The 27248-nt window shown below is 37.2% G+C and overlaps 1 protein-coding gene across 1 annotated transcript; it reads right to left on the bottom strand.

Annotated features, from left to right (window-relative positions):
* Nucleotides 1-19394: 19394 nt before the first annotated feature.
* On the bottom strand, nt 19395-26941 carry ube2v2 (ubiquitin-conjugating enzyme E2 variant 2). The gene is made up of 4 exons (XM_079863192.1): nt 26865-26941; nt 24368-24516; nt 23142-23267; nt 19395-21138 (listed from the first exon to the last, which is right to left on the bottom strand). Exons 1-4 carry the CDS (start codon nt 26878-26880, stop codon nt 20992-20994), a joined length of 438 nt encoding a protein of 145 aa, XP_079719318.1. The 5' UTR covers nt 26881-26941; the 3' UTR covers nt 19395-20991.
* Between the last annotated feature and the right edge of the window lie 307 nt (nt 26942-27248).

Genomic DNA, 27248 nt, shown 5'->3' with positions numbered 1-27248 from the left:
TTACCATATTCATATACCATTGTACTCCAAATATTTGAGGCCACTAACCTGAAACTTAAGCTTTGGCAAATCTAGCTATTAGACTGCTTGTTGTAAAAAATATTTTCCACCACATAATCCTAAAATCCACGTAGCACCAGCCAGTCATTTCAAATGTTGCCATTTTTGATATGACATTTACATTTATGCATTTGGCAGACATTTTTATCCAAAGCGACTTGCATTGCATTTCAAGGTATACATTTACATTCTTATCAGTTCTTGCTTTCCCTGGGAATCGAACCCATGACCTTGGTGTTGCAAGCGCCAACGCTCTACTGTTTGAGCTAGAGGAAAGCAATGATATGATGGCTACAAAAGCCATAGAAGGCATAGAAGTCTCTCACAAATAAGGATCCATGACACATGACTATTCGTATACAGACCCATTTCCAGATGGACAGTGGGGGGTAAATGTCTTTACACTGGGCTGATAGTGACTCATCTGACAGAACAGAGCATAAAGCCGCACTCTCTCTTGTTCTTCCCCCCTCGAAGCACATCTCCTCTGCCCTTTCTGTGACTTCTCCTCACCCCTTCACCCCCAGCACACACACATTCCACACTGCATGCTGTGAAAAGCAGGCCTGTTGTGTGGCACAGTCCTGGCGGCAGACTCTGTCACGTTTACAAGCCGTTCCGCCGCCCCCCACTGTGAGCCCGTCTCCAAGCCCCTGCTCCCAAATGACCTATAAAACACTTGCCTCTCACACCAACCTGACCTAAACAGCTCACCATGAGCTCTCTAATTGTGCCATTGAGAGCTAAATGTGCTCTTTTGTGATGGCCGGCCATTAGATCATGAGGACTAATTGGCTGAATATCTCTTTCCACTGCGCTGGATGCAAAAATGGAAAATGCTAAATTTACTGCGCCAGTGTTTTGCGTGGGGTGGATGTGGATGTCAGTGTAATTACGCAGGTTTTAATGGATTGCGTATATGTAACCGTGACGTATGTGGTGATCTACAGAGTGCTTGTGCTGTGGGCTGAGTATACTTTACAAAACAAATAGTAAGAGATTACATTGTTAGGTAACACTTTAGTTTAAGGTGACATATGTTATACGTTACTACATGTATTTACTATAGTAGTAACAGTAAATTATTCTTAATTAACTAACCCTAAACCAAACCCTAACCATAACTCAATAGTAAGTATGTTTAGTTAATTAATATTACTCAATACTTATTTGAGTAAGTACAATGTAACTACGTCACCTTATAATAAAGTGTAACCCATTATTAAAACACACCTATCAAATAGTTAAAGTTAGCTTTTAAACATGATAATTGAAGATACCATTACAATGATTATTAGCATAATATGAGTAAAAAATAACCTGAGATCAAACTGATTCGTAATTCTTTGCACATTAATAAATATAGAATCATGTTTAAAAAAAGCTTTTAAACCAGCATTCTTAGAGGTCAAAGGTTAAATGCCAAGAGCTCACTGAGATGGCAATAGGTGATCTGATCTTAACCCATGATTTGCAGCACGTCATGACACTTTACACATTCACTCGATAATAAATAACAACTGTGGAGAGCAGTCACCAAAATAAGATCATCTTCCACTAACAGGAACAGCATATCCATATCGAATATAACAATAAAACAACAGTCCACACGAAAAAAATACCAAAAATGTGCTTCTTTACAAAAACCTTTGACGACACATCATTAAAATAAGGCTGAAGTTAAGGGTAACCACATAATCACATCTCGTACATTTCTAAATCATGTACTTTAGTTGTTGGGAAACTTAAATACTAAAAATGGAATCACAAAACTTCCAAGAAAAGGTCATTTCAACACTGCTGAGAGTGAAAACATTGAAATAGTAACTGAGTTCAAGTAGGAAAAAGGTTACATGCCTCTGGATTAAAATCTCTGGCTGTGTGCATTTGCTTCTTTAGATAAGATCTGCAAGAATATCATTCCCAGAACAGACCATAGTGTCGGCCCAGATCCGGCCCACATCTGGCACACATGGATTCCACACGTACCGGATCTGAGCCGACACCATGTTGCTCTCTGGGGAGTGAGTTTTTTTTTTTTTTTAAGTAATTGCAACAAGTTTTGGCTTGGGTATGTTTACATGACAACAATGTACTAAAAACGTTTTTCGCGCACAGACACAACGTTATCAAAACAATCCCCGTTCACACAGATCCGCGAAAACGGTTAAAAATGCTGTTATGCTGCCAGGCCAGTAGATGGCGATGTCACTTTGTAAAGAAAAACTACGCGCCTGAACACACATGCGCATGATGTCACCGTTTTTACAATATTTTTTTGTAATATATACGGAGATGATAATGGTATTGTTTTCAAAAACTTGCACTTTGAAACCTGTTTTCAAAAGTTTGAGTTTTCAGGCCCCCAAAACGCCGCTGTCGTGTAAACGAACAGCCAAACGCATAAAAAGTTTTCCATTTTTAGTTGAAAACAGTGTTGTGTAACACCAGTTGTGTAAACAGTTGTGTAAATATCTGTCTTTAAATTGCATGTTTGTAAGCAAACAAGTATAAATGTAAGAAAAAAATCTATGAAACTCACATTATTAAATGAAAACTAAAGGCAGGTACATATAAATCAGAAAGATGAAAATTTGTTCAAGTAATTTAATAAGCCTGTTCGACCTTTTACATAAATTCTCAGAAGTAAAAGTTATTATAATGTGACTCAGCCAGAGAGAGAGAGCAAAGGGGCCACAACGTGACATAAAAATGAAGAGTAAAAGAATAAGTAATGACCACGCAAGCAGGGCTGAAATCGACTGATTCCTTTTATAGCCATCCAGCTCAGTGTCAGGTCCTCAGTCATAATTACAGGCTATTTAGATTTTTAGGTGCAACTTCAGCAAGAATTTGTGCCAAAGCTTTGTTTTGATCTGACTGAGATTGGCAGAGACAAATTTTATTTCTGTTCTGTGTTCATAATTGTTCTGCTTCAGCTCCAGAAGTTCAAAACTGAAATATGTCTTTTTCACTTAGAAACCCAAATGCATATAAATTGTAACTTTGGAGATCTCATATGAAATGATAATTTTCTGTTAGAAAATGCACTGTCAGTATATCTCAGCAAGTTCATCTAAGGGATTAAAATATTTGGTGCTAGTTTTAGATGGCAATGTCAGCATCTCTGAATTATAACATCAGTAGAGAGGTTAGTTCCCTACATCTGTGGTTTTCAATTGGTGGGTCACGGGTCTGTTAGAAAAACAACACTAAATACAAATAATAATCATAATTTCATGCAGCTAAACATATAATTGTAAAAGCTAACACTTACATATCTTGTTGTTGATGTCATGCATCTAAACAAACTCCACAGGAATCTAGTGCAAATTCATCGGTAACTTAGTTAAAGCATGTGACGTGTGACACTCTCATATCCAAAATACATGATTAAAACTACAAAACAGAACCGAAATTTTGACCCAGGTTCACTTGCAACATGAACAAACGTGATTTGTGCGACCACAATATGTATGGTAAATTATTGAATGCCGCAATAAATATAATATATATTAAAAGTTTTTTTTAAACAACTTAAAATTATTATTATTTATTAAAATTATTAACAATATCCATTTCAGAAGACTACATATATATAAAATGAGTACTATTAAAATGTTAATTTAAATGAAAATAAATAAATGTATTATACTAAAATAATTAGGACAGACGGACGGACAGATAGAGACAGTGCTATGCATAAGTTTAGACACCCATGCTAAAGTTGACTAAAAAGAGGAATAAAAAATCATCTTTTGGAAATTGAACTTAATGCCTTAATTAAAAAAATTAGGAAAAATCCAACCTTTAAGGACACCAATTTTCTTTGTGAATGAATAATGTATCGTAAATAAATAAATGTTCTTCCTTAAAATACAGGGTGCATAAGTTTGGACACCCCAATGTTAAATTCCCATAGAGGCAGGCAGATTTTTATTTTTAAAGGCCAGTTACTTCATGGATCCAGGATACTATGCATCCTGATAAAGTTCCCTTGGCCTTTGGAATTAAAATAGCCCCACATCATCACATAGCCTTCACCATACCTAGAGATTGGCATGGAGTACTTTCCATAAGATCATCTCTCAATGCAAATCAAACCAGCTATTAGGCTAACTGAAATAAAACCATGCCAATCTCTAGGTATGGTGAAGGCTATGTGATGATGTGGGACTATTTTAATTCCAAAGGCCAAGGGAACTTTATCAGGATGCATAGTATCCTGGATCCATGAAGTAACTGGCCTTTAAAAATAAAAATCTGCCTGCCTCTATGGGAATTTAACATAGGGGTGTCCAGACTTATGCACCCTGTATTTTAAGGAAGAACATTTATTTATTTACGATACATTATTCATTCACAAAGAAAATTGGTGTCCTTAAAGGTTGGATTTTTCCTAATTTTTTTAATTAAGGCATTAAGTTCAATTTCCAAAAGATGATTTTTTATTCCTCTTTTTAGTCAACTTTAGCATGGGTGTCTAAACTTATGCATAGCACTGTAGATAGATAGATAGATAGATAGATAGTATATATACACCACAGTCAAAAGTTTGTAATCATTAAGATTTTTCTATGTTTTTGCAAAAAAGAAAGCAATAAATAATTGTGGCACTGTGTCAAGTCCCACATGACATCCAATGTATAGTCAATGTCCTGAAACAAAAGCTGTTAAAAAGCAACGTCATTACAGTAAATCCTGTGAAGTCATAACAGGAGAGGAGTTGCTATCTCAGATTCCTGGATCTGGTTTTAAAACTTTCACAGATGGAAACCATTGGCTTTCTAAAGTGTGTCAATAGTTTTAGAATGCATCCCAAGATTCTCATACAACACCTGTAGTATTCCTTCACATCTGCCAGTGCTGGCACAAGTATTCTCCTCATCGCTCCTAAAATAGATATCACATTAAAATAGAAATATCACAGCGTTAGCACAGCCATGCTAACACTCAAATGTTACGTGACTTGTAACTGGTTATTGGGCAATGTTAGCAGCTGATGGTTATAATAGAGAGACTTTCAAACATTACTAGATGTCCACTTGTCTTAGTAAGCAGCGTTTAGACTGGATGAGAACTATTGTATGAGGATTAATGGGAACCAGATGTTGCGCTTGTGTCCTCAGAATGAATGGCTCTATTGGGAAAGCAGGCAGAGTCTCATGGGACATTCCATACAGCGGCTCAACCGATTGGTTCGCATTAAAACAACAAGGCCAAGGTAAACGCTGATTTGAAGGAAGGTAGTGTGTGTGTGTGTGTGTGTATTTTGGGGGAGAATTTAGTCTTGGACGGCGGAGCCTAAAATAAATCGTTAGGGCTAAAGGAGGAGCTTAGCTCATCCTCTAAGGAAAACAGAAACTTTCGCAAATGACTGACATGCATGATGACTGTGGCGCCAGGCAAGTGCAGACTGCTGCCCACTTTCTGAGGCTTCATGGGAAACGGGGAGTATTGGGGGAGCCAAACTGTTTTTGCACTGATGTCACAGAGCGCTGCAGCATAATTTGCCTTTTTCAGCACATTGTTCTAAAACTCAGTTTCAACATCAGTGTGCCTGAATTCACTGTTACCGCACTGCGGTAAAAGACCTGCTTTTACTGGCCAGAGCTGCTGTGAGAGAACACGATATCTGAGGATACAAGCGCCACACATCCTGCAGAAACCAATGCAAGAATGATGCTGTTATTGTTAATTGAATTAGAGCTGAAATTAAATTAAATATAAACATTGCATTAAAAACTTAACAACATGTTGCCTGGGCAACTAACTGAATTATTAAAGTTATATATAATTAAAAAATCTATTAAATATAATACAATAAAATGGATGGATGGATGGATGGATGGATGGATGGATGGATGGATGGCTATATGGATGGATGGATGGATAGATAGATAGATAGATAAGATCAAAGGCATTCTATGTGTCTGTTTAGATTTGAATTTTTGACAGTTGGAGTTCAAATTTGAACATTCCGTCAATGGAAGTCAATGGGAGATTTGAGCATTTTAAACAGTTTGTCTATTTTCACCATAATTGAAATGGAACTCAAATCACTAAAGTTCTTTGTAGAATGTCTACAAGTTCACATTTACCTATTTATTTAAATAAAAAACTCTTAGTTTTAAATATATAAAAACTCTTAGATTGCACTAATGAAGGTTTCATATAAAACTAAAATGTTTTAGGTTGAAACAGCAAAATTCCTCAGAAAGCATTCCAATAAATACAAACTACATGGAATAATAATCTGAAAAACATCTAATAGGTCTATAGGTCTAGGTCAATACCATTAATATATATCAGACCAGAGAAAGACTGTAACATCACAGCCTAACTGGGTTTGGAGCCACTCGGAATAATCTCTTTATAAATGAGGTGTGGGGCCGTCCAGACCCAGACCCGAAATGACTGAAGACTGATGCACACGCTCCTTCTAATCTGACCTCTTGCAAGCTTCTTTCAGTCTAAATATATGCACCAAAACATTGTGTCCACAAAGAAGAGATTGTAGTCTGGCCATAATTTTTATAGCACACATAAAACATGACATTATTAGAGCAGCTTGTGGGCAATTTTGCCCAGAGATTAAATAGGGTGGCCGCAAACAGTATATTTGGACATTTAAGTCACAGTTAAAAATGTATGAATGTGATTACATTTCAGAACAAAATGTCAAAATATGTAGCATTAGTTGCTAATACTTTACAATAAAGTAAGTAACATTAACTAACAATGAGAAATACATTTGTTACAGTAGCCTATTTATTAATCTTTGTTAACAATAGTTAATAAAAATGCAACTGTTTACACAAATATACTTTATGTACTTAATCTTACTTTATTAAACAATGTCTTTGTTGCTGACATTCGATGATCCAATACTAATAAGCAAAAAGGACTTTAGATAAACATCACATTTGTTTCTTTCTTTTCATTGCTGAAGAGTGTTGAACTGACTACATGCCTTCACTAAAAATCACCAAAACAGCATCTGGTTACGAGACAGGGCGAAAATAATGAAGAAAAGTGAAGAGAAAAGCTCTTTGCAAATGTGATTCATACATTTTTAAGTGGTTTAAGTGTCAAAACACTTTTTCGGGGCCTTTGTATAAGAGAAACAAAAGCATTCTAGCATTCAGAGAGGAATTATTCATTTTTATTTTCAGCTGATCCTGTTGCATAATCATCCTACATTCTGACAGTTGGCGTTCTGACTGCGCATTCACGCTAATCTGTTATTCAGAAGAGTCACAATTAGGCCCCATTGATTAGAAAGATCCGACGCTCGGAGCGCCTCTTCCGAACTCCACGTCCTGTGCCTGTCCGAGCCCCGCGAGCACAAAAGCCACGGTCTAAATCCAGCCGTGGCTCCCGGAGCAACAATAGCTGGAAAGAAGGAGTGTGACGGAGCTTTTCCTCTGACAGAGGTGCAGACGGCCCTGCTTTGTAAGCACTTCCATCCTGTGAAAGTCCCTCAGAACAGAGAAAGACCTCCACCTGCCATGAAAGTCAAAGGCGCTCGGGGCCGACCACCTTTCCAGGAAGGGACACTGATATCATTCGGCGAAAGACAAAGTACAGATCTGATCTGGGATCAGTCGCTGAGGGGAACGGACGCACACAACGCCCTCGTTTTAGGTACAGTCTCGGAGCCCGGGGCCCCTCCTCCTGTTCGACTGGCGCCAGTACTCAATGGGCCCTGCACTTTGATTATTTGTGTTAACAGTTAATTTAGCACCACAGACACATGTGCCAAAGCTGCCTTCACTTCCTCATGCATCACTAACAAATGTGACTTTTATGAGTTCTTTTGCACAAAACCAGACACCCCCACAACTTCCCCCAAGCCAGCACACACACACACACACACGCACACCTCCTGCTTGTTGGCGTCGCTCATAACCCTCTGCCGACCGACAACTGCCTTTAACGCACATACACAAACACACAGCTAATCGCTTCCACATCTTGCGCGAGGAGTTATTTCTGGCTCCTCTGTTCCCAGTGTTTGCATTATCAGAGATACATTTCATGTCAGAGCGGAGCTGGGTTAGGAAACTTTATGATATCTTTAATCCATGTTTGCTTTCATGCAAGAATAAAAATAGTAAAAACACTCCAAACATTTGCTCTGCATCAGTGTTGGGGGTAACGCATTAAAAGTAACACGAGTTTAGTAATCAGATTACTTTTTTCAAGTAACTAGTAAAGTAACGCATTGCTTTAAAATTTACTGTTACTTTTTCAAATAAGTAACGCAAGTTACTTTGTTTTCCATTTAGTGACTCACACCTGCACTGATGTGCGGAGACGTCGTGTGCGCTGTGTAAACGTGATGGTTAGACTAAATGTGAGCAGGCATTTACTCTTCTCACTTGCACAAAAACACATTCAGTGTTCCTCAAAATGAATAAAAACGCTGAGTATTACACAAACCTGCAATGATTAAATATGTTAAATTACACAAATATACTTTATGTATTTAATCTCACTTTATTAACCACAGTCTTTGCTGCTGACCTTCAACGATCCAATTCAACCATACTAATAAGCAAAAATTACTTTAGACTATAAACTAATAGTATATAAACAATACTAAAATAACACTGGCCTCAAGTCTCTGTAATATCCTGGTCCCTATACATGAATGTTTTTCCATGGTTTATTATATGATCAACAAATTTACCGAAAAGTAATATGCACTAAAGTTTAAAGCCTAACAACACCCTTTAGCCATTTTCATAATAATATTGTACATAAGTACATAAATATAATAACAATAAATAATAGTACCTGCAATAATTAAAATTTAGAATAAACTGAATGTAAAAAAAACTATAAAATATAATTCTAATAAATAAATAAAAATTTTAATAATATGGAAAATGATTAAATAATTACAATAATATATATATTAGTTAATAACATGAATAAATTAATAGTAAAAATTACATGATAAAATATTTAAAACTCTTAAATATTAAATCTAAAAACAGTAGAAAGCTGTGCTAACAATAGTAAGGTCACAGGTTTGATTATCAGGCAATGCATGAACTGATCAAATATGATATTTAATTAATTTAGCAGGCACTTGTATCCAAATGTACATGTATGGCCCTGAATGAAATGAAAGTCATTTTTGGAAAAAGCATCTGCTAAACGCATACAATTGAATGAAAAAAAAAAGACTCTTTGCTGCATAATCTAAATAAATGTATAGCTCTCATTCATAAAACAGCTGATTATAATCACGCATATGAAATATTCTTGATAGGGTGGTATATTGGTCACCCATCATTATTTCAGTTGAAATCACTGCCCAAATAATATGTTTGACAAATATTTATCTCACATACATTTCTAGACTAAATAAGTCAGCAAAGTGAGTGCCGCAGTGAGCATGATCTGCAGGGATGACGCTGTAGTTGGACATGGACAGTGCTGAGAAAGACCTACAGTAACTGACCACACACACATGAGCTCATGCCAGAGCAATGCTGCGTCTCAAGGCCACAGGAGCCTCTGCAACATCCTGACTCCACTCACACTCCGTCTCTCGTCTGGCGGTGGAGAGGAACGTCATCCAAAACCTCAGAGGAAACACCACTGCGGCCATTTCTTCTGCTTTTCAAAACAGAGAAAACTGACATGCTTTAATTAGTCTTTCGAAAGTCAACAGAGAGATGAATGATGAATGAAATCTAATATAGTTAATGATACACACAGCCAAGATGTACCAATAAAAAAACACTAATTTGATAAATCTCCATCATTTGAAGGCCCCATTAGAAAGATTCACCTGTTGTGGATGTTTATGGGGCAAAGTGTACAATTCAGGCCAGAATGCAATCATGACTTTTTTTTGTAGGCCAACTCTGAAATTAGCATCACCCTGGCTGGTTCCCATTACAAAAAAAACAGTGGGATTATGGGTTATTGCAAAAAATATGCTCTGTGGTCAACAAAAGTTTACGATTCTTAAACGTTTTGTTCATCATGATAATCTTCACAAATATGAATTTCGAAGCCTAAACACAATCACCAAAAATAAAGGCTAAATGTAGGCTACAAATGAACTACATCCCAGTCTCATGACTTCAACGTCACCACCATCAAGCGTCTGACAACTCAGTTTTTATTTAAAAAACATTGGCCCTGAAAGTTTGAGTTAGCAGTTTGCAAGAGCACGAGTCTAAACACAAGTGACTAGAAGAGTTTACCTGTTCGGCTGATGAAGTTTAATGTCCCTGACAACCTCTTTAGTCCCATTAGCCACTTGCTAACAATCTGCTTTTTCGAGACACAACACGAGTAAGGTACCTCTCAGCAGTTCAGCAAGAACTTCTACTGATGTATTTCATGTTGCAGAATAAAAACATGAAAAAAAACTTGAGCTTGTGTTAACCACAGACCTTATTTCAGGCATTTAACCAAAAACCCACTGACTCCAAGACGATGGAACCGTAAGTGCTAGAATGCTAATGCGTTTCTGGGTCTGACCTACAAAAATCACTGCAGTACTTCCTGCAAATAAACTTGCGAATACTCGACTTGTGCGTAATTTGTGCTTTTGCATCGTAATAAACCCCAGTAGACAAAGGCTAACTCAAACAATAGTAGGGTTGTGAAATTAACTAATCAATTTATGGACCAAGGTGGAATGCCAATATCTGCTAAATTTGTTTGAATTGTAATTCAGTAAATTCCACTGTAGAGCGTGGCACCAGCAACCATCAAGGACATGCGTGAACTAATAAAATACCTTGAATGCAAGCTTTGGATATAAACATCTGCCAAATGCATAAATGTATAAAATGTTATTAAACTCGATATCTCTTCAGGTAGCTATAAAAATGCCAACTTTAACCTTCTCAGCAAGAGCTTCTAAACTGTTGTTTCACAATAATGGCTGTGGAAGGAGATGGTAATGCTACTTTCCACTATAGCGACTTCAAAAAAATATTGCGTACTTGTTGGTCACAACAACACAGAGCACAACATTTTGACTTTTGCCACTTTACAGGCAAACAATACAAGGACACTAAAGTTAAGAAGGTGTTTGCTTCTTAAAGGAAGCGGAATGCATTCAATGAAGCTCTAATGCTCAAGTCATCCAAAGGGAAACTGTCCATATCGGAGCTTCACAGGTTGGCAGGTTCACGTCCCGTATTCTCCCTGCCTCCTCTTTCCTTCCCAGTATTGTCCTGCATCCTGTGGACTAGTTCTGCAGCCTGTGCCACAACAGCACCAACAGGGAACCAACTGTCTTTACAGCCACTCTGTCACCACAACATTTGTCCGCTAGTCCGACCTGCAGGTTTACGGCTGGGTTCTGTTGTTGTTGAGGCACAGGAAATCCCATTCTGGGCTCCAATGTGGTTGATTCAACAACATTCGGGTATAGGCTTACTATTAAACCTTAATTAGAAACTACAACCAGGTAAATTTATGCTTCAGGCATCAAGTGTGCTAAAATGTTTATCTTCCACAAGGGGCACTAACTCTCTTCTTCTGTGATCAGTTTTCTCTTTCAGGTAATGATTACTGTCATGATGCAGGGTTTGAAGAGAATCTTACTGTGCAATTAAGTTAAGGCCACCCGAAAAATAACAATTCCGGGTTACACTTTATTTTAAGGTGTCATTATATATTTAAGTACTGAGTAATATTAAGCAACTACATGTACTTACTATTGGGTTAGGGTAGGATTAGGATTTGGTTGAGGGTTAGTTGCATGTAATTATGCATTATTTACTGTTATTGCTATGGGAAGTACATGTAACATAACAAGGACACTGTAAAATAAAGTGTTACCCAATTCTGTCATCATTAAGTCACCTTCATGTCGTTACAAAAAAAGATATTCTGAAAAATGTGTCAGTGTTTTTTTCATTCATATAAAAGTCAATGGGGTCCAATGTTGTTTGGGTCGCCAATGTTCTTCAAAATATCTTCTATTGTGTTTCACCACATGAGGGTGATTAAATGACGACAGATATTTAATTTCTGGGTGAACTATCCCTTTAAATTCGTTAAAATATTAAGTAAAAAAACATTTAATTTAAGGGCACAATCATTCTTAAAGGGACAGTTCACCAAAAATGAAAATTCTGTCATAATTTAGCCTACTCACCCTCATGCCATCCCCGATGTATATGACTTTCTTGCCATCCCCGAATAATCCATCTCTGTGAGATAATGCAAGAGAATGGGTGCCAGTTGTTTGGTAAGCCTACTTAAAAAACTACACAACCACTTGATGAACTATCCTTTAACTCCATCGTACTCTTGAGATATTTGTTACCATCACTGTAATGCAAGAGTACACGTTAAGTATGTACAAGTATGTTTCTGTCCATGCACACTACATAGTGAGCCTAGTGACTTTCATGACTCGCGACAGCAAATTTCTGCAATCTTACTTTTGCCAAAAGCACAGGACAACATCATTTGATGGCTCAGTATAGCCTTGAGTTTCATCAAAAGCATTTGAACTGGCTTGACGTGCTGGTCCATTTGTCTGTCACGCCTCACAAAAGACAAACTGCTGATATCGACACCAAAAATGTTTCATATCCTAATAGCGAACAAGCGATTTACTGACTCTCTTTGCTTTAAAGGGCCCTGTGTGTAAAATAAGGTCAAACAAACTTTAAGTAGCCGGGTTTGCTCTGTTTGATTCGACATACACCGCTCCAGAAAATATATGGCACCAGATTTGAGGTTTTAAAAGAGACATTAACAGCAATTCTACTGGCGACAAGTGCTATTACTGATGGCACCGGCGCAGGAGACGGATTACAGCCTGCAGGGCCAGTGAGAGGGACGCTTTGCGGCCGTACATCTGGGATTGCGTTTAAGTCTCCTTAAACAGTATGCAAGAAGCCAAAACTCTTTTAATTTAAGAGCAATTAAGTGGATCAGAGCCCCGTTCCCACCCCGTCCCATTTTCCTTGCTTCCCTTTCTCTCCCTCACTCCGTTTTCACCCTTGTTTTATTAGCTATTTCCTCCCTTCCACCAGCGGCGTGAACGCTCACTTTTCCCTAAAAAAGAGCACACTTTCTAACGCTTACATTACATAAACACACACACACAAACACACACACAGGAAGACCACCGGGACGAGGAGGGACCAGGCTGCCCCGCAGAACTGAAGACAGGGGCTGAGGCGTTTCGAGTGCGCCGTGTTGCTCCATTTATGGGCGGTAATTAAAAACATCCAGCGGTAATTTAATAGCGCTCACAAGCCAGAGACACAAAGTCTGCTGGCTTTGCCCTCTGAATAAATAACTTGGAATGGGATCCGTATACAGCTTATTTGTTCTTCTCCTTTCTCTTCAACATGAACATATATTTTCTTTGCCTTGTTGCCTTTCCTGACAAAGACAAACTTTAGTATTAAGACATCATGCATGGCATGCATTCAAATAATAAAGTCAATTATACATATAAAATGCAATTTTTTATATTTTTTTATACATTAGGTTTGTAAGTTTGACAAATATATATATATATATACAGTACTGTGCAAAAGTCTTAGGCATGTTAATATCCCCACCCCAAAAATGGTTTTAAGTCAGTTATTCATATCTTTTGCTGTAGTGTGTCAGTAGGAACTATCAGTTTACATTTCCAAACATTCTTTTTGCCATTAATTGTAATAATCCAGTGAGATTTGTGTATGCACAAGGAATCTGACAACAGCCGGTATGATCTGATGAAGAAACAGAAAAAACTGAGACAGACTAAATCCAGAAGAACTGCGGGAACGTCTCCGAGACGCTTGAAGAAACCTTCCTGCAAAGCTACAGTACTATGAAAAGTACTGGCACTTGTGTTAAAATGCTGTAAAGTGAGAATGCTTTCAAAAATAAAATCATAAATTTAATTTATTTATGATTTAACTTCTATTAACAAATCTAAATCAATATTTGGTGTAACGACCCTTTGCGTTTAAAACAGCTTTTGTCCAGGTACAGTTGCGCATAGTTTTTCAGGGAGCTTTGCAGGAAGGTTTCTTCAAGTGTCTCGGAGACGTTCCCGCAGTTCTTCTGGATTTAATCTGTCTCAGTTTCTTCTGTTTCTTCATGTAATCACAGACGGACTCGATGATGGTGAGATCAGATCATACCGGCTGTTGTCAGATTCCTTGTGCATACACAAATCTCACTGGATTATTACAATTAATGGCAAAAAGAATGTTTGGAAATGTAAACTGATAGTTCCTACTGACACACTACAGCAAAAGATATGAATAACTGACTTAAAACCAGTTTTGGGGTGGGGATATTAACATGCCTAAGACTTTTGCACAGTACTGTATATATACACTCACCTAAAGGATTATTAGGAACACCTGTTCAATTTCTCATTAATGCAATTATCTAATCAACCAATCACATGGCAGTTGCTTCAATGCATTTAGGGGTGTGGTCCTGGTCAAGACAATCTCCTGAACTCCAAACTGAATGTCAGAATGGGAAAGAAAGGTGATTTAAGCAATTTTGAGCGTGGCATGGTTGTTGGTGCCAGACGGCCGGTCTGAGTATTTCACAATCTGCTCAGTTACTGGGATTTTCACACACAACCATTTCTAGGGTTTACAAAGAATGGTGTGAAAAGGGAAAAACATCCAGTATGCGGCAGTCCTGTGGGCGAAAATGCCCTGATGATGCTAGAGGTCAGAGGAGAATGGGCCGACTGATTCAAGCTGATAGAAGAGCAACTTTGACTGAAATAACCACTTGTTACAACCGAGGTATGCAGCAAAGCATTTGTGAAGCCACAACATGCACAACCTTGAGGCGGATGGGCTACAACAGCAGAAGACCCCACCGGGTACCACTCATCTCCACTACAAATAGGAAAAAGAGGCTACAATTTGCACGAGCTCACCAAAATTGGACAGTTGAAGACTGGAAAAATGTTGCCTGGTCTGATGAGTCTCGATTTCTGTTGAGACATTCAGATGGTAGAGTCAGAATTTGGCGTAAACAGAATGAGAACATGGATCCATCATGCCTTGTTACCACTGTGCAGGCTGGTGGTGGTGGTGTAATGGTGTGGGGGATGTTTTCTTGGCACACTTTAGGCCCCTTAGTGCCAATTGGGCATCGTTTAAATGCCACGGCCTACCTGAGCATTGTTTCTGACCATGTCCATCCCTTTATGACCACCATGTACCCATCCTCTGATGGCTACTTCCAGCAGGATAATGCACCATGTCACAAAGCTCGAATCATTTCAAATTGGTTTCTTGAACATGACAATGAGTTCACTGCACTAAAATGGCCCCCACAGTCACCAGATCTCAACCCAATAGAGCATCTTTGGGATGTGGTGGAACGGGAGCTTCGTGCCCTGGATGTGCATCCCACAAATCTCCATCAACTGCAAGATGCTATCTTATCAATATGGGCCAACATTTCTAACATTTCTACCTTGTTGAATCAATGCCACGTAGAATTAAGGCAGTTCTGAAGGCGAAAGGGAGTCAAACACAGTATTAGTATGGTGTTCCTAATAATCCTTTAGGTGAGTGTATATATATATATATTTATAAGCCAGGATTAGTTCAATTCAGAGCATTAAGTAGATTTTATAAACGCGCCATAGGAAAAAAAAACATTACTGATGTGCATCTTGAGATAAAACAATGGCACTGACATATTTTAAGATATGTCAGTGTAAGTTGATTTCAGTTAAAACAGCTCAAACATGCATTTTAGTCTGAGACTAGGCTTAAACCTCACTGTAAACCCGAATAAGTTGGCAAAACTCAAAACATTTAAGGCAATCAGTTGCCTCAAATTTTTTAAGTTAAGAAATTTAAAGTTTAAGTAAGCAGAACTGGGATTTTTATTTTATACTTATACATTTTAATTGTTCTTAACTTGTATGTTTGAGTACACTAATTCAGTACACTAATGTGAACACTTTTATTAGTATAAACTTAGCTAGCTTTAACAAGTTTGCTAACATACTAATTTGTTAACATGTTAACAATAGTATGTTTTACAGTAGCACTTGCTGTATGAGTGCAGCAATATAAAGGTTTTATTTGCTCTCAAATCAAGCTGCATGCACATCTTCATGCTCACCCAACTAACCTAAAACCAACATTAACATAAATTCTTCTAAGTTAGCATAACAAAACATTAATCACTACTAAATCTCCCACTTAACATTAATCTTGCACAAAAAAAAAGTTTTTTTGAGAGTGCCATCGGCAAAGCACGCTGGGAAATAGACATCCCAGCCGTTTCAGTTAAACTTAAGTTCGTCTAAATTAAAAGAAATTATTTCATACAGCTCAAAACAATGAAACAGTTCAGTTTCCTTAAAATATATCAGTTCTGTGAACTTGAAAGAAAAAGAAAGAGCTAAATACTCATAAAAGTTCATTTGACTAAACTAATTAGTATAATTTAAGTTTGTCCTACTCAAACCAATTAATTATTTTGAGCGTTAGTCTGTGAAACCTGGGGTAAAAGTGTTGATCAACGAGTTTCGATTTAACACAGCCGTCTTCAGGATTGATTATTTGATAATCAATCAATCTTATAATGCTACTAACTTTACGGCGTGGTGCTTTATCGTTCTTATATAAGCATTACGCCTGCAGCATCATATGGATTACAGCGTGACGTCACAGATTTGATGTCATAGTTTACTTTGCAGCTCGGCAGAGCATTGAGTAAACACACCATCAGACTGTCTCCAGCAGATATTTACAACTGCATCTCATCAGTGGAGAGTGAGAACAGACGACAGGGGGAGATTACAACAGCCACACATGATTTCAATCTGACAGAGGTTCTCACACTCAGGAAAGACCTCATGCATATTAAGTGCAAACTTTTGATACTGTGCAAGTTTTCCTGCTGTCGGTTTGGCACTGAACAAGACTTTCATTAAGCTATTAAAAACATTCTAATGCAATCATGCGGTACATGCTCAAAACTCATGGTAGTACAGTGAAGACTATTTGTCAAACATGTATTGTTCTAAAAATGATTACCCTACAACAAAATTGATCAATGGCACATGCACCCATGGTAATCTTTGAAGTATTTACAATGTAAATACCATTTTTATACATTTAAGAGTCTTTCACACTGGCTGACAAAATTGCTCGCACCAATATAAATGAATTATACTGACACATGACTTGTTGGTCACACTTGCCTTGCAAGCTTAATGACAGAGCAATTCAGTTAGCATCCGACACACATAAGGTTCTTTCTTTAATAAGGGACTTTTCCTCTCTCAGAAGTGGTTAATTCAGGATGAAAGGTCCCCTTGGACAGAGACAAACCGCTTACAAGTGTCGTGGATAATGCTCCAATTATACACAGCCTGAGACACAAAGACACCATAACATGGCCAAGAGACGACTGCTCTGGTTCCCGCTCTGTCAATGGCTTTCCCTTTGGCAAGGTCAATAAAGCATGTCGCTTTTGGAAACATAAAAATAATGCATTGCTGCACCACTGGGTTACGGATGCAGAGTCAATGCAGTGCGCTCTAGTGATTACAGTCGATATTGCACAACGACGATCTTCTGAGAAGAATTTGCAAGGGATGAATGAACATCATGGCTGAGCATATAGCGCCTCCTAGTGACAAACTTAAAATGACAAGTAAACGCTCAGGTTTGATCATTATAATTCCTGCAGGGTTTAGCATTGAGCAAGGGTATGATGTGACAGTATGTCAACCTTGGTTAATGCAGGAACAGATCAAAGAACACAAACATATTTCTCTTGAAAGACAGATCAATACAACTCTTCAAGATTAAAATGCACTAGCAGCATTCCTGCAGCATGATACTTCACTAAAGTCATTCAGATCAGGCTGCTTTTGCTCAGGCATTACTTTACACTCTCTCTAGATGTCATTCTGTCCTCAGGTCACACTCACATATCTATAATAGCCTTCATCAGACAGTCCTTATCAACCACAGCCACCCCAAAAAGCATTTGGATGCTTAAATCACATTTAAAAGTATCTATAGGAAAGAAAATGTAATTGGAATGGATAGCAAACATATCAAACCAAGTGGGATTTGTCTTCAAACGTAGCAGGAGCTTTTCACAGATATAAATTCCCTTTTCTGGGACATTTTGCTTTTGCAATTCTAGCAGTCACTTTTGACAAACAGAAAGTGTCTAAGCACTTTAAATGTCTTAATTGGTACTTTTTATGATTTCAAACTTAGCAAACGTTTTGTGAAATGTTTGCTTATGCTGTTTGTCTATAATATAAAACCAATCTGAATTTATCTAATGCAATGACATTTGTAATGTGGCTTAAGTTCCTAAATACTTTGTGATTTGATGTTGTGAGGCATGTGCTTATATCTCAATGCACAATAACTTGTATGAAATGTATTTAAAACCACTTGGATTCAACCATTATCCAGCTAAATCTGAAGAACAGAGTATCTTGGATCTAGCAAGACCCCTTATTGGAAAGAGAATCAGTTTAAGCTCTCTTCTGTCATGTCTAATGATGGACCACCTAAGGCCTAAAACCAAAAGGACAAAACTGATTTTGACAGCAGGACAATGATTGAGAAACATTGCTATGGCATGTAACCATTCAGTTCTCAATCTCTCATATTTCATACAATGACTGAAATATTGCCCCAACCAAGCCATTCAAGCCATTTTACTTACGTAATGTGATTAGATGTATTGATTAGATCATAAAAAGTGTCTCTATATGAAAGGTGGATGAATATAAGACGGCTTGCTGACATAAGATAAAAAGGAATTTCAGACTGCAACAAAACAAAAAAAAACAAAAAAGAATTTTGGAATAAAATGCACTAATGAATTGTTCACAAAAACATGCATTAAGAAAGAGAAAAGGTTCAATTTTGTTGTCTTTCTTAGTGTTGACTTCAAACAAGACATTTTCATTATAATGTCAATCCATCACAAATATGTAGTCAACTACATCTAACAAGCAAACAAAAGTAAATTTACTGAAACTGAAAGATAAATATATACTTCCAAGATACACCTTTGTACTTTATCTTCCTCTAAAGGGTGTATATTTGTACTTAAAGTCCTGGTTTCACAAAAGGTTCCCCACAAACTGGTTCTTTTAAGAACTTTTTACTTAAAGTTTTTTTGTGGGGGAATCCAGAACAGTTCTTCTATGGCACTGTTGTGAAAACCCCCTTTTAGAACCTGTGAATCACAAGCTAAATGTGGTGTGGTAAATAAAACAATTATTTCAACGCATCTTTTTAATATTAATTCCACAAATACTTCAACAAGACATCCTGCAAAAAATGACCAGAGTAAGAACCAAGTGTGTTCCACAATGTTTGTTTTATTATTCTGAACATATCCCCGGTGTCACATATTCAACTTAATTTGATTATACGTCTTTAAAAAAAAGAAAAAAAAAAAGAAAGAAAAACATGAACAGGGAGGAGGAAAAAAAAAAAAAAGTTCCTTAGATGCATTACAGGGTGATTTCATTTGTGGCTCTGAAAATGTAGAGACCGTAAGAAAATTGCCACTACATATATTAATTAGCACGATAACTGCCTATTAGTTTTTGCTAATGAAGACTTCAATAAAAAGGTCGTAGCCAACTGAAGCATAAATGAACAACAGCACAACAAACCCCCACCATTCACTGGAATTACAATTTAATTCAATGATTAACTCTGTTAGAGTACCTAAGGATTATAGCAGTGCTTCTAACGGTATAATTACTGAAGTACTAGTTGGTGTTGTAATGAAAGCTACATAACAGCATGCCGTTGCAGTTACAGGTGTGGAGTCGTAAAGCACTGTGGTTAAGCAAGGGCAAGCGTACAGCAAATCTTATCATTAACACACAATCAGTGATTCCTAATGAAGACACCCTACCTCAAACTCACTTGTAAATGATTTTCACAGTACGTCACCTTACGAAGTGTGTAAAACGTTCAAACGCATCCGATAAACTTGTGATGAGCAATTCAAATGTTATGTATCACAACACACACTTATGTTTAGTTACCTTGCAGTGATATGAGGTCAATGGGAGCTAGGTTTGCTGTATAAAATTAATCTATCACTGTAAAAATAAGGCTGTGTCATTCAAAACGATGCGAAACAGCGAGTCGGACACTCTCCGTATCCCGTCCCTGAATGGCAAGGGTTTGCTGCTTTATTCGTACAGTAACATCTCAGCGTATTTCCGCAGCGTGTGATGGACTCGTGTACAAACAGAGTCTGACAGCGGGTTGGAGAGTCACACTTTAATGCACCCGACAGATCCTTGCGCACGGCTTGATTTCAGAACAAGAACAGAGCGTCCGTTTACAACACGCTGAAACAAACTGCGATTGTGTCAAATACAGACATTCAAAATAAAAACCGAACAGAAGAGAAAGTCCACTAGAAGACTACAGGCACACTTTTAGGACCCTTAACGTTTTTGTCAGTGAGGGGTTCAGATTCACACACAAAAAAGTTCTTTAAACGTTAACTTACAACTTGTTTCTTTTTTTTTTCCTCATTTTTTTTAAATAAGCATGCCATTGTTTATGCATCCTAATTTTGGTGTCCCATTACTTTAACTTAAAATGAACAGATCTGTATAAACCTCACCTAGCATGCCTTCTTTCTGCGTCTATGCTGACAGGATTCAGTTCATCAACATAAAGCTTGTGGTCGATGTAAATGGAACTGGAAGAGAGAGATTTGTGCACTCTTGATTTCAAAACAGAACTGAACATGGTGCCACACAATATAAGCATTTTCCTTTCTTTGCTTCTCAAGCTAAACTATTCGAAATGTCCAATTGTGCTCCTGCAGCGGAGACTGTTTGAGTGTGGAGTGAGCAATAGTTTTGTTTTTTCTTTTTCTAAGAGAGTAAGGTTTAAGACAGAGGGTCATAACAATCATTTACAATTAATTGCTGTACGTCTGTCCTTCCGGCGGTTGAGGAAGCTTCATATTCTCTTTGGACATCATAAGACGCCTTAGCTCTTGAAGAACGACTTTAATGCTATATGAGTTTTGCCATTTTGCTAGAATTGGTATGCTACGTGCATCCACCTGGAACAAAAAGAGACAGAAAGAAAGGGAGAAACATGCAGAAATGAGTTACATGATTTAAGATTCAAGAGTCAATTTGCATTGCACAAATCATGCCACAAAATTAAATAAAGAATAAACAGGATTTATTAAAGAAATGTTTTTTGGGTTTAATACAAGTTCAAATATGTCAAGAGCATTTGTGACAATTTCAATTTGTTCCTCAGTTATAAAAAAAGAAAGAATGGTGGTTATAGTAACCCACAATAAAAATACACGAGTCGGACGGTAAACATTGAATTGAAAAGCCACAAGATTTAAACAATTGTACTTGATGGTAGGAAACTCATTATTATATTGGTAGCACAATCAAAAGTTCATTTGGTGAGAAAAAAAGTCCCATCTGAACTAATTAATAATACCAGTTTCACATTTCTGTTTTCAGACTAACCTGGTTAACTTATATTGGTAGGGTTACTGTAAGTGTGATATTTGCATAAAAAAACTGAAGGATGAGACAAAACTATTGTGAGTGCTAATCAAAATATGCCACAAATGCAATCGATACAGCTCAACTACGACCCGAAACTAGTCAATGGTCTTAGAAGAGATTTTATTGAAAAGAAATTTACCAACAAGCTAAAAAGGAAAAAACAGTAACAGCTTAAACTAGAAAAGTAAAGTGGTTGAAGTCATTGTAATGATATGCAAAAAAACCTGTTCCTATATCCAGGGATCTTACACATATTTAACATAAATGGTTCTTACAGCATTATATTTGGTATATAATTCAGTGATTACTCCGTTTTTTTATTGGTTGTCTCAAAGTGATACCATGCTCTTATATGATGACAAGAAACCTAAAACGCTTTAGAAAATGGCATATATTCACATCTGACACATCGGTTTGATGCTGTAAATGTGGTTTGATGTGGCATGATCACCAAACAGCCTGAGTGAAGTTCAAAAGAGACTCAAGTCACGAAAAAGACTTTTGGGAAATTAAAATGTGCGCCTTGAATTCATTTGGTCATGTTCGACAATCCCTAAATGATCACTAAACTTTTGCCACGAAAACACAGAGCTTGAATGATAAACGTATTTTTAGAAATACTTAATTTCTAAAAATTCTTAATTGTAGAAGCCTTTATTTTTTCCATAATTATCCAGACCTGGAAATGACAAATCAAATTGCATATTTATCCAAACTGCGTAGGAACCCTGTGTAACACTATTCCACTTACGGGATCGGAGTGACGCTAATCAAACTGCCCAATAAAAAACTGATCAAACAGGCCTAAATCTCCTGATGTGCCAGATGATTAAGTTTTATCATGACTATAAAGTTGGGGTAAGATGAGTCACTGGATGTAACAACCCCTTAATCTAGCATCAGAAAACAAGAAACTATTTCCAATGCTTCCTTCTCATTTCAGTTGAAAACAGGCATCCTTATATAATTAGCTGTATGTGTTTGTTTTACTTTTATTTTATTTTTTACTTGCCTAGAGGTATATTTAATATAAAAGTGACAGAGCTGTTTGTTTCAAATAATTAGCTTGCAAAATGACAGCATTTTGGTCTGGGATTTAGTTCATCTTAAACCAATATACTTCCACTTGGCAAACAGCACAAAGATCTTAATTCTACATCCAACAGACCATCGCATATTTGGGCCGATCATTAAGAAAAACACACAGAAGAGAATTAAAAAAATATATCAATCCTCTGTGGTGCAATAAACCGTTTAATTTTCTGCGGCTCCTTTTGTATTCGGTCTCCAGCTGAATCTCATTAGACATGTTTGAGATTCATTATTGGTTCTGCTTAGGCAGGCACAGTGAGAAACGTCCCTCCTCTGCAGTACTGATGTGACTCGAGTGACTCTTTTCTGCATCCGTGTGAAAATAACTGCAACCTCACATTTCTCTAGTTTGCAGTAAAATGATCTCAAACATAATAGACAACACGCAGGGTACAATAACACTCAAAACAGTCAGTTATAAAAAAATGATTCAACTTACCATCCCATTGGAATTATTTATTCCATTCATGCTAATTTTTGTAACAAATCTAACATTCGGTGGTAATTCGGGATATTTAGGTCCGCACTCCACTTTCAGGCTGTATATCCTGTTTTCGTAATTAGTCTGAGAAATAAGGAAAAAGTCAAAGGTTAAAGCCGAAATGCCAAACGGAACATGAAAGTGAGAGGATAACAAACACATCGACTCATCAAAGAGAATAGACCTACACAACTCGAAGAAAAAATACCACACTTCACATGCTGACGTAATGTTTTTCAGTATTCTGTACGACGGCAACACACGATGATGGACTACAGATGGAAACACATCTCACTCAACTTTCAGTTTTAAATGATGGTCTATCAAACAGAAAGGAATTTATCCACTCAAAATGACCCTAGCTGAATAGTTTTAATGCAAAAGAAATCTGAACCAACTATGTTTAGCAAAATACAAGGCTATATGTCTTTATCTAAAATTGTCTGTTTAATAACACTATTATTATGGAGAATCTTAATGTGTAGTTCATATTCCAGCTCAAAATCAACACTAATTAAATTTAATTATATTAATGAATCTTAATAAATATAATTCAATTTAATTAGTGTTGATTTTGCACAGTGACATTATTTTCATAACAATTCAGCTTAATTCTCATTCCTGTAGAGTGAAAACAATTATTTGATTAAAATCAGCATAAATTTTATTTATAACAAAAGTGCTTAATTGTCATGAAAGTAATGTCATTGCAAATGGTGCTAAAATATGATTTATTATCTTTATGCAAAATATATATTTTCTATCATTTTCGGGTGAAATGTGACCTAGACAGGTTTCATTAAGCAAATGAAACAAAATCACAGTATACCACATAGCCAGAAGTGGGCCACATTTCCAGCCCAATAAATAATGTTGCCAGTTTGAACAAATATATAAACCACTAAAGAAGGTTTCTGCTGCTTTTCATGGCATGCATCTTTATCTTTAATCTACACCGCCAGCTGTCATGCGTCAGGCTGGATAGTATGAAGGCGTGCTGTTTACTACTGTCCAAGATTTCAGTCACGCTATAAAATAGTTTGACATCGGAAACGCAAAAAAAAAAAAAGAAGCAGCCTGATTTCTCAACACAACATTTGAAGAATGTAATAATTTTGTCAGATGAGTCATCCGTATCGTTGTCATTCAACTGCTACATAAACATGGTTAAACAGCGGACATACTCGTGCAGGTCCGATGATCATGCCCGTCCACCGTGTGAGAGTCATATCCTCATCATCCTCCAGACCCCAGCTCACTGTCCCATCACCGACACCCTTCTGTCCTTCCTCAAGCTCTTCCAACAAACGAAAATTGCGAGGGACTTTAACTCCTGCAAGAACACAAAGACAATTCATTAAAGGCAGTGCCTCTCGGACTAGTCGGTAAAACTCTGTTCGCAGCTGAGATTTTTTGACTTGAAATATTTTCAATGAAGAATACAAGAGTTGGAAAAATTTATTATAATTTCACATGCAGGTTTTAAGAGCTCGTATTAAAGGTGCTCTAAGCGATGTTGGGTGACGTCACTTCTTGTTGACATTCGAAGTATTGTCAAACAAAACGGAGGCTAGCTAAGACCCTCCCTCCTCCTCATCCATAAATTCGGGACTTTGCACGTTCCTTCTCCTTTTTCCCTCTTCTCTGCTATTTGTTCATCGGAACGTCATCTCTTTGGTCGTGTGTCAGCCATATCAAAATTCAAGAGAATATAATTCTAACGTTAGTCGTTGTCTGGGACATCTCTCCTCTAGCTAACTTCCCTCTTCATGCTTCTCTCTCCTCCACTCCCCACACCCCCCATTCATGTGCACGCGCACTAACACCCCAACCCCCACCCCCAAATCATTCTTGTCGGTTATTGGCTGGAACACTGTTTGTTATGTTTCGTGGTCCAGGCTGGGCCAGTTTGTTTTTGTTGTCGTTTGTGGAGCCTGGGCTGTCTACAGAGACGGCGTTTTTTACAGTGTGTTCAGGGGACAGGCAGCTAGCAGATAGTGAGGAGATGTTTGCTGTATGTGACAAAAAATGTTTCGGCCTAAAAAACGTGTGACATCGCTTAGAGCACCTTTAATCGAGAGATATCTCAATTGTAAAATTCTCTAAAATTTAAAAAGTAAAAACAGAATTGAACGAGGCGGGATAGTAAGGTGAATCTTTAAGTTTTTTGTTTAAAACATTTCAGACAGTTGCGTTTTCATTTAATATGAAATCAACATATGTTTCCTTTATTCGTGGATGAGCAAAACCTCTTATTTGAGGTATATTTGATGCACTGGCTGAGAAAACTATTTGATTAAATTCTTTTTCAAACAAAACAAAGACTGTATGAGGGATCTCACTGTCTTCTTCAATCTTCATAAGCAGAATAAAACAGAACCGTCTGATCAGCCAGAGACAAAAAATAATAATGTAACTAAGCACATTTAAGTGCATGTCACACAAAATCTGTGCAGTTTCAAATATAACATGTTAATAAACTGCATTTCAACGCTGATTAGCGTTTTCATAGATACTCTAGCGTTGACAAAGTGGAGGTACGAGATTTGCAAGTTCAGGTGAGTGTCTAAAGGAAAGACTAAATCACTCATCCGTGAATGATTCAGGAAATGACACCCATTCTCTATCACGGTTTCTCACTTCCTCAAAATCTCAAGGCCAAGACGAATAACTCAATATATTTCTGACAAAAGATCGGCTGATGCATCTGACCTTAAAATATGTGAACATACACATTTTAAACTTCATTTGCATGCATCTTATTCTGTGTCAAGATGTGCAACTGTGTGCAAATGCAATGCAATCTTCTCGAAATATCCAAGTTAACGTTTAAATACATGTTTAAGCTGTTCTTTCCATATAAACTAAAAATGTCATTTGAAATTAATAAATGAGATCTGCTCTAATATGCAGCTACATTCAATAGTAAACAATTATAATGAATTTCTCAAATTATCTGAGATTCAATGGGTTTAAAGGTCTCCTTGAATTTATATGTATAAATCAGCCCCTCATATTATTATGAAATGGCTTTACACGAGAGTGTAAATGAGTGTGTTATATACTAATATATATATATATATATATATATATATATATATATATATATATATATATATATATATATATATATATTACACAATCATCACGCACTTTTCCATATACTTATTATCTTTAAAAGGTTTAAATGACTATGTGAGGCTGTTTTAACCTGCTCAGGTTCTGGTTTGACACATAATTAAACATCAGTTAAAGGCCCGTTTTGTCACGGCACTGGACGGAACCAGCAGCAGCACGCGCGTCAATGCTCCGCCTCGCCTCACATTTGCACCGATACACCCGCTCAACTGCAACATACAGCATTTTATCAATGCCTCGGTACCCTATAAAAGCACAATTATTCTCGATGTGTGGCTATATTATTCCTTAACTGATAACATAAAATAAATCTGATGTTATTTTTAAACTACAAGTCTGTTTGTGGGCCGTTAGCTCGATGCTAACACACACACACACAGTTCAAACTGCACACAGGTCTGTTAAGTGAAGTAAATAAAGGCATTTGAGCACGGGAAACCTCTCGGATAATACATATGGGATTGTGAAACATGTGCTTGGCGCTTCAAGTTTTAAAAAACGGCCGCGGAGGACCGCGAGGGTTGAGGAGATTGTGAGACTAACCTGAGGAGGCCGCCATCTTCTTCTGCCTGAATCCAAAAGCATACGAAAGCGTGACGTCGACGGGTCATGTGACTAATGCGCGCAGTGCTGTAGTAAGAGAGGAGGGGTGTGGCTCCACTGCGAAGATTTTTTAAAATATATAATTTATATGACACTAGACTACAGAATTATATCACAGTGTAACATTTAAAGCCATTTGAATGAAGTTTAAGTAATTTAACTATTATGTCTTTAGCATGTTGTCATGTTTCAGGTGGAGAAAATGTTTTACGTGGTAATTTGTTAATCTCAGTCTCAAATACTAAATGGACACATTATATACATTTCCTAAGATGGTTAAGTTGACACCATTTATTTCCATCCTGCTATGTATCTGGTCAATTT

This window comes from Squalius cephalus, assembly GCF_949319135.1.
Source record: "Squalius cephalus genome assembly, chromosome: 25".
In the NCBI taxonomy this organism is placed as follows: Eukaryota; Metazoa; Chordata; class Actinopteri; order Cypriniformes; family Leuciscidae; genus Squalius; species Squalius cephalus.
Note: the sequence above shows the minus strand (reverse complement) of the source record. Positions and strands in the feature narration are given on the sequence as shown.

Coding starts and splice junctions, on each gene's coding strand:
- ube2v2 (XM_079863192.1), bottom strand. Junction 23,268..24,367: donor TGATCATCGGACCTGCACGA/GTATGTCCGCTG, acceptor CTTATTTCTCAG/ACTAATTACGAAAACAGGAT. Junction 21,139..23,141: donor TAAATAATTCCAATGGGATG/GTAAGTTGAATC, acceptor TTTTTGTTCCAG/GTGGATGCACGTAGCATACC.